This window comes from Ischnura elegans, chromosome X, assembly GCF_921293095.1.
Source record: "Ischnura elegans chromosome X, ioIscEleg1.1, whole genome shotgun sequence".
Lineage (NCBI taxonomy): Eukaryota > Metazoa > Arthropoda > Insecta > Odonata > Coenagrionidae > Ischnura > Ischnura elegans.
In genome coordinates, this window is record NC_060259.1 from 25,714,604 (window position 1) to 25,723,682 (window position 9,079).

At 37.1% G+C, this 9,079-nt stretch overlaps 1 protein-coding gene across 1 annotated transcript; it reads left to right on the forward strand.

Moving 5' to 3' along the window:
- Nucleotides 1–2,425: 2,425 nt before the first annotated feature.
- LOC124171409 (trypsin-1-like) lies at nt 2,426–8,862 on the forward strand. Its single transcript, XM_046550583.1, has 7 exons — nt 2,426–2,679; nt 4,325–4,502; nt 6,593–6,694; nt 6,769–6,928; nt 7,970–8,098; nt 8,237–8,339; nt 8,693–8,862. The coding sequence occupies exons 1-7, from the start codon at nt 2,475–2,477 to the stop codon at nt 8,770–8,772; spliced, it is 957 nt and encodes a 318-aa protein (XP_046406539.1). The 5' UTR covers nt 2,426–2,474; the 3' UTR covers nt 8,773–8,862.
- The last annotated feature ends 217 nt before the right edge of the window (nt 8,863–9,079 follow it).

Consider the following 9,079-nt stretch of genomic DNA (forward strand, 5'->3'; position numbering starts at 1 on the left):
CTTACTCAGCATGGATTTTGATTGATTCTATGCCACAATTGTTTGCTGCAGCTTCACCAAACAATTTTTGGGGTCCAAGTAGATACCCACATTGGATCACCCATGCCCGCAAACTACAAAACAGTAACATGAGTGATATTACTCGCTCGGGAGTTAATATCAAGCGGTAGGACACTTACCCTTGGAAGCAGTGAACAATTTGGAAGACTTATTCGTCGTTTATGTCGGAGCCATGGCAAAGGAAGAAGGAGCTGTCGTCATCCTTCGACCACACCATAACGTTCGCTTGCCACCACTAGTAACCAGACTTGGCAATGGTTCCTCCGACGATGCGATCGATAGGGGTTCTTCCGTACTCTAGAATGCAGTGGCGCAGCGAGGGGGGGGGGGGGGGAGTTTTGGGGGATAAGCCCCCCAGAGCTCAGAGGAATTTTTAAGTTTAATCCATGTTACTTAATTGGATTGGTATTACTAATAGAACGGTGTAAGAATTAATAAAAATATCTCTCAGAAAGCCGTGAAACACCATTTTGAACCATTTATCTTAAAATTCCGCAATTTATTAATCTCGCACCTATTGCTTATCCTGGTGGGTATTCCATACCCCACACACCACGGTATTAGTTGCATATAAACCCCCCCAGGCTCAATTCCTGGCTGCGCCCCTGCTAGAATGGGTCATATTTTGTGTGAAATGCATGGATCCAAGGACATATTCAGGATTATTTTCTTGAGGGGGGGCACAAGGGTCTGACAGGCAAATAATCCTCTCATATTTGAGATCAAAAACAACGTACAAGAAGTACTGTACAAAGTATTCTCTTTATTTTAATATGAAGGCTATTGATATAGTGATAAAATATTGAGGCCACGTAATACACAGAACAAAGTGAATGTAATTATAACCGCATTAAAAATCTAGTCTATTGTTGAAGCGTCTGGAGGGGTACGTGCCCCCCCAGATGCTTCAAATTGTAATTGAATGTAATAAAAATATGACATTTGAATAGATTAGCAATCCGGCTGAGGATATAATGGCTACCATAGTATCATTCGCACTGAAAGTAAAACTCTTGGATCGTTAATCCTTTGCCTTTGAAAGCCTCTGAAATTCACAAGCTCATAGAACCCATTATGTTGTGTGCGTTATTATCCTACTGTTCCCAACACCAATTATACCCCAACGTCCCAACGTTGCTATTGTTTACCCCTCTGCGTCTGCTCAGCCGCCTGTCTTCACAGCATTGAGTAATAATCTCCAGCAAAGAAAGTATACATCACTGGTGATCAGCTGTCTCCACAGAGAGACTTTTGACAGAGGCAATATCGTTTTTTATTTCTTTGAGATTTTCTTGAGAGGGGTGTATTAAGATATCATCAATGTGCTTTCGTAGCATCACATTATTATTCCTATGAGGTAGGAAGCAATGCTTTGGCGATTCTACTTTAATATCTTATTTTTGAGTAATCCTCAATGTATTTTAGGAATTAATAGAATATATTCTTGCTCATGTTTTTCATGTAATGCGTGTATCCTTTTTCAATTTCAGTTTTATAAGTTGAGGAAACGAACCACGCTGGTTGACTGTAAATGATAGAAAGTTTATCTTGGCTATGGTGTATTTTTTTTCATTGCAAAGTTATCCGAAAACCATATTATTTTGTGAACCGATATCTTGAATGAAGTAGGTGTGATCAAATTCTTATAATTTCGTTACTTGAATAAATAAGAATTTAACAGTGAGTAATAATCCCCGGAATTTGAATTAATTTTTCAAGTCAAATTTATGATTTTATAGTTTGCAGTACGTATTAATTGTTTTATATATATACTTTGATAACTCAAGACTGGTACTCTTAATTAACAGGTAATCGTTTGAATCTTTGAGTACTGATTTTAATGCTCGGCTTTGAGGATGTACTGTTTTCCAATCGTGAAAAATGCCTTTCTATTTAGTTCTGAATATAATTGGTTGCCTTCAATTTTTTTAGCGTTCCTGACCACTTGTCGCGTGGACTAAAGTCGAGACATATTCTTTGCAATGATTTTACGACGATGAATGTGAGCTAAATCTAAAATTGAAATCTCGGTTGAAGCGGCCGAAAAAGGAAATAATTTATTATATTTTTTTACGATGGGTGTTGAAATTCACTTTGCTCATACTTAATTTTGTTAAGATATTATTGACTTTTTATATAATCATTAATATTAATTTAACATTAAAATTCGTGCGATGCCTTTGTTTCGCGTTTAATGGGTTTGTCGATATTAGATCATGCAAGCCGACACTACATTGAGAACAGAATGGGCAAATAGTAGGGTACTGAGACACATCACAGCTAGGTAAATGTTGATAAAGCATTTATCATGTCCACCCGTCTTGTGTTGCGTGATTAAGGGGGATATATATATTGGAGAATCGACGGCACTAAGTCAGACTTGGAGTTCAGGAGAAGACCAAGCTCATTTGACGATGGCTTTCTCAAGCGTGAGATTCCTGTGCATCGTGGGGATGCTCAATCACCTTTCCAATGGTTTGCCTGCGACACACGACTTGTTTTCATCGGAGGATTTTGGGAGACCTGCCATGTATTTCCCTCCAGAAGCAGGAGCTATTATCGCTGGAATTGGAGCTCCAAAGCCAGGAGACATTGAAGTACTGACAACGGACACATGCAGTAAGTCCATATTCAAGACAACGCCTATGTTTTCCATTGTGAAAATTATGACTTTAAATCTTAAATTTCATTTCTTTGATTAGAAAAACCATTTATATTTACTGATAATCTTACATTTGCAGTTTGTTCAACCATTAAATTTAATTATTTCAATCGCATTAATATCCGTCAAATATCCCTTTTTTATAACCATCGGTGAAGTTATAAGAACTCTTATAACTTCACAGCTAGCCTCCATTTCTATAAAATATATTCACAACCGACGCGAGACTGGCGTAATTACCTCAAGAAGAGCTACTTTTAGACTTTTTAAATTATCATTCGTTTAGTATTGCGTAAGAGTGAAATTTTGACCGCGCTCAAAAATTTAATGCCAAAAGTTCCCCTTAAAGTTATTTCTTCGTTCAACTTGTGTGATTTTCTCCTTTATTATTATTTTAACTTTATATTTCGCAATATTTTAAGTATTCCGTCTCCAATGCTTCTGACTGGCAGCGGAATAGGTAAGGAGGTGGGTAAGCTAGCGTATTATTGATGTAAATATTTAGTAGTTTTCTTTGCCATACGAACTGACAAAATACTAACAAGATAGTCACTGATATAACGAAATATATTAAGTTAAATACTAGTGGCCAATTAATTATAAGTGCAACATAAGTGTCGATCAAGTGCCAATTATTTGCTTGCTGGGTGATTTGAGTTTCAATTTTTGTCATAGTTATCCTCAATCTTGATTAATTTGTCCTTTGTTGTGCTGTGAGAATGATTGAATTTTGTAAAATGTGGTGGACAAGCTTGTTCTGAGAGCCTTTCGAAGGTTTGTGAATATCGTTATCGTCCGGAGGGCCAAAATGCTCTACATAGCTGTACCACTACATCAATAAAACAAAAAACATATAATTTCAAAGTTCAATGATCTTATTGGTTAAGAAGTTCAATCAATCAATTCGACTTTTGATATTGCCTATTTTTAACGAGTGTATCGATATTTGCCATTAATTTTGTAATTGCATACAATATTTTCTTTAGTCTCAACGGGCCGAAGGAAATTAGGGACAAAGGTCTTCAAACCGGGTCCCCGGGTTGAAGACCTTTGGGTCTTAGGGTCTCGGGATCAAAGTCGGGTCTCTGGTCATTCCAGCATAAAATCCATCCATTTCCGTATTCTGCTGATCAGAACTCGTAGAAAATTGGAGGTTGCCAGGAAAATGAATATATGTCCCTACCCTGAAACATTCATAGTCTCACGCCATGAAAACTGATAAAAATAGGAATACGTTTTTCCTTCAAACGACAAAGTCCTTAAATGATTGCTGCATCGAAATCAAGAAGACAAATCTCTCAAGAATGCACCTTAATTGTTTAGTAAACTCGTACGGGTTAACGGCTGGTGTCCTTACGATTCCCGCCATACGCTTATCGAAGCGGCTTGCAGAGTAGTGTGAAGATATCCAGCCGCTGGATTGAAACTCTTGAGTGAGAGCACATAATATAAATTTTCGCCATCTAGGAAAATTTAAAATCTTCTTTGAGCGGTGGAATGGAATTTTGTGTATGGTTGCACCCCAATTAAAACAAAGGAAATATTTTGGTGGTACCTGCTGCTTGTAGACTTAATACCATTTCCATGTGACATTTATCGCAGAATGTGGAAGGACACACACGGATCGCATTGTCGGAGGAACCCAAGCGAAGTCTGGCGAGTGGTGCTGGCAGGCGAAGATTATGATCTGGTCTGAGGATGATGATGGCTCCTTCTTTCTCTGCGGTGGATCCGTCATAAATGACGAGTATATTCTCTCTGCTGCTCACTGTTTCTATGGGTAAGTTAAGCCTGAAGCAATAGCTTTCATTCTTATTTCATTCATCTCATTTCCGTTGCTCGTGACCCTCAAATTGTTGCCACTAAGGCATCTGTGTTTATTTGAAGTCTCAAAATTGTTTAATGCCAAATTGCCGATTGCATCTGATAGATGTACATAAAATTTAAGAAGTGAGTCAATCATTGGAACAAAAAGACCAGCATTAACTTTATAATAAAGTTGCTTTCTCTAATGGGGCCAAAGATATTTAATTTACTGCCCGTTGAAATTAAACAAATTAAATTCTCAATTAACATGTTGAGATTTGCCAAAGGCTGGCATTTCTCTCAAGAAATGATTAAACATTTATTTTGACGTTATTTCTTTAACAACGCTTATGTAAAATTTACTGCGTTATTTTTTTGGAATAATTTTTTGTTGTTTGATGGTGGGTCAGTTTTGGTCTTATGACCTTTGTTATTATTAGCTGTACAATCAAAATGTTGGGAGTAAATAAATTATTATTATTAATAGCGGTACTACTAAAATTATGGGATGGTTGTTAGGTAGGCTCATCGTCCTATCATTTTCAGTTTTCGTCTGCATCGCTTGAAAATGAATTACTGAGATAATTACCAACATATATTAGTAAGTCATTCAGTCATCTATTCAGTCACTTTATTTTTTGGATTTGAACACTTAAATAAATTTTTGAGATATTTTTTAAATTATATTTTTGGATAATTTGCCTTACTGCGTATTTCTTACAATTATGACTCACAATCAGTATATAATACACACTGTGTTAACAATTCTTGAGTTCTAAAACTTACCAATAGAGTAAACTTAATGATGCCTCTGTGTATTAGTCGTGAAAATCACCATGTTTAGTTAATTTTATGCCAAATTTGCAACATGTCTGATTGGCTTCAAGGATGTTGCCCGATTCGTTGGCCTGGGACTGAGAACGGGGCGAAATCTGTGGAGACCATGGATTCCGTGGCTCATTCGAGGGTAGTCCAGTAGCGAATACAGAAAAAACTCGAGGGGGGTGCAAAAGATATCTTGAATCACCTTTACTTTTATCCTAATAAAAAATAATCAAGTTACATGCAGAGTTTAAGAAAATTTTAGTTTAATTTATTATACACGTATACAAAACAATGCCATATTATGATATAAAAAAGTTATAATTGTGGTTCTGCAATGTTTGGCAATACGGGCGGGCCCGCAAGGGGGGCGCGCGCCCCCTGCGGCCCCCATCTGTATCCGCCACTGGGATAGTCTTACTTTTCTTCCGTATCGACGCATAGCACAAGTTGGGATAGTCGGTGGCAAATAATTTGCCTTTTATTGAACCTGAATTTTGACATTTCTTTAAGCATATTTATTCCTGGTGTACTGCTTAGTGAGATTTGTTTGCTTAATTTCCTTCCTTCTATGATAAAATTTCGTCGGCTAGCTACAGGGTCCATGCATAAAATATTTTTGTACGTTTATTAAGTAAAATCAAAATGCCTGAGAATTTTTTCAATACATGGCAAAGGTACATTGGTACATATTTCTACTTCCTTGTCTGCTAGAGGAAAGTTGTCCTTCGGAAAAACAGGTATAAAGTTAAACGTAAATGCAATTGTCTTGTATACGCTCAATTCCTTTCAGTTTGAGCTTTGCAACCATACTTCCCCCGAAACCCAAATTATATATTCACTATAGATGCATCTCACCTTACAACTCCTGAGTGGAAAACATACTTCGGTTACAAAGAGATATTTTTATTTCTTTTCTTGCACTTAAAAGTGCAACATCTGAAGTAAAACGCATTGCTTCGACTAAATGATAAATATTCACCCCATTAAAAATTTATTTTGCGTAAAAAGGCAAGGATATGCATGATGATACAACCACGAGATTTTTAGGATTCATCTCCAGTTTAAGCGTCCTAATTATATATTTTTGCGAGAAAAATGCTGGGGGTCGTATTTTTTCACCTTCTCAGAGATTTCCTTTACCACATTGTGGTACACTTCTTTTTTAGCCTTCTTAGGAGAATGTATCTGGGCAACAAATCTACAAGAATTTTCTATTTCCTGTTTATTTTTCCTTTACAGAAAGGAAAACTCAAAAATCGACGTCTACCTGGGAGCTCACAAATTATTTGGGGATAAAGAAGGAAAAAGGAAATTTGTGGATACCGTCTTAATACACGAAGAGTAAGGTGCTTTTTATTATTTTTCTAGTATTTAATGTTACATCAGCGTATCTACTTTCATAATTTCATTTCCAGCTACGACCCAATTACCAAAGCTAACGACATTGCTTTAGTGAAAATGGTAAGGAAGATCCGTTATTCGGATAGAATTTGCTCAATATGCCTTCCTAATAAGGCGACTGATTACACTGGAGAAACCTGCACTATCACCGGATGGGGAGCTCTCAAATCAGGGGTAAGAACAATTTTTTATTATCGCGTACTTTCGCAAAAGCTGGTGGTTTATCAACCTATTACTATTTCATAAACACATACATGGTGGATAATGATTCAAATGAAATATTTCTCAGATATGTGGAGCTCAACCTGTTTGCAACCATAAGGCTCACATAAAGATTCACCTCGATAGCCATGTCACATAAATATTTATTAATGAAAATTTAAATAATTGCAATTTAATTTGGCGAAGGAACCAAAATAGAGCGGAAATGGCAGGCCAAAATTGAGGTTCTTTCTACATCTATTCAGTTTTATTATTGGGAGACTTGCAGCCTGTTTTCATTTACAGTAGGTACCGAGATAGTTAGATCGCATACCTTCTGACTAATGTCAAGAGTGCTTCAGCCCGTTTTTATACAAATCTGGAAAGTTTTCCCATTCAACGAATTAATCCCACATCAGGATCTCTTGTTGAAGATCAATCATTTCTAGTTCTAGATCACTTGATCCGCTGGAAACATCAAATCAAAATGTAAACGGATCAAGCAAACGGATTTCAATCTTGGGGCTTGGAAAATTTGTATCCCTCGTAAAAATCTCCGTTCAGCAGCTTCAGACCTAGAATAATATTAGTCCATTAGAAGAAATTGGTCGGTTCATCATCACTTGTAGTCTTACGAATATATCTAGTTATAATGGCTGGTCATGACGATACTCGCTTTTGTACTTGTGCTCTTGAATGATGTGGGTGTTCTGGGGATGTAATTTCTTCCAATACTTGGAGAATCCAGAAAACTTGGCACCGCCATTCTAACGAGAAGATAGCGTTCGTGGCCAGTTTAATGCTATGCATAATTATATATGTCAAAATAACATATGTGTATATTAAAATACATTAAGTAATTCGTAGCAACTACGGAGAGACAGCTGACTCTGACGCAATGTTGTTTAAAGTCCATTAAGTCATAATTACTGTTTCCAAAGCGAGCATTTCAACAGTAGTGGACTCTCACAATTACAAAGGCAATAAATAAGTCATTCTTTTCTTGCTGAAAAGGGTGACTCACCAGTGGCTCTAATGGAAGCTGAAGTTAAAGTTATATCTGATGAGACTTGTGAGAAGCAGTATGGACACCTATACCCTAGCCAGATCTGCGCCGCTGCCCCAGGAACTGATTCTTGCCAGGTTAGCTTTGAATGTATCTCATTTGGGTCGAGAATATTTTACTGGTTGAAATTATATTTAAATAGTAGCTGGAATATAAAGCTAAATATTTAACATACTTTTTCATTTATATAAAAATTCGATGGTTTCATCCAACAGGGTGACAGCGGCGGGCCTATGGCTCATCAAGGCAGTGATGGCATCTGGGACCTCATTGGAGTGGTATCAGCTGGAAGAGGCTGCGCCGATCCAAATTTTGCAGGTTCGTGTTTCAGACTGTATTTCGTTACACATCCTTTTTCACTTTTAATGTTGAGTACGATTCTAATTGTAATTAATAATAGCAGTTGATGACAAAGCTCTTCACAACGCTTTGTTCTCTTCAATTATATGAATTTTCTAGACGTGCAATGAAAATTTATCCAAGATTGAGTATGTTTCTGATAATTACCTATTATTTATGGCATACTTAATCAAAGTCATCGGGCATATCTTAATAATAAGTTGTACGTAATAGAAAGGCAACAGATTGAGGGCGTCGTTTCCTGAGTTTGTGGGTTTGCTATTCATGGCTGAAGTGAGTGACATATATTTTTTTCTTTATAACCATTTCAGGTCTGTACACGAATGTGCATAAGTTCCTGCCCTGGATTTATAAACATACCCACGGTAGTGAGTACTGTTCTAAAAACTAGTCACACATGAAGATGTGAAATACCAGTGAAAAAATATTGTATCCCCAACCTGTAGCCCAAAAATCATGAATAAATTCTGTTAATTGACAAGCTAGTCGTTTTCTTCATAGTTGACGTCTACAAAGAGAAATTTCAGAATAATGGCCTGAAATTCTCCAAAAGAACACCATTCGGGTTACAAGGCCAAAAACTTCTGAAAATTTGAGTTTCCTGCATTAGGCTTCAGCTTTTTTGTTTCTCTGCGCCCTTGCATTACCCCATTGGGCATCATGAGCAGCGGACGATGACCCAGGGTGGGCCCCTAGGA

What these genes read in the sequence shown, in the direction of transcription:
- LOC124171409 (XM_046550583.1), top strand. Translation starts at nt 2,475, where the DNA reads ATGGCTTTCTCAAGCGTGAGATTCCTGTGCATCGTGGGGATGCTCAAT. An exon ending in ACTGACAACGGACACATGCA is followed by an intron (nt 2,680 to 4,324) that starts GTAAGTCCATAT and finishes CATTTATCGCAG; the next exon opens with AATGTGGAAGGACACACACG. An exon ending in CGCCGATCCAAATTTTGCAG is followed by an intron (nt 8,340 to 8,692) that starts GTTCGTGTTTCA and finishes TAACCATTTCAG; the next exon opens with GTCTGTACACGAATGTGCAT.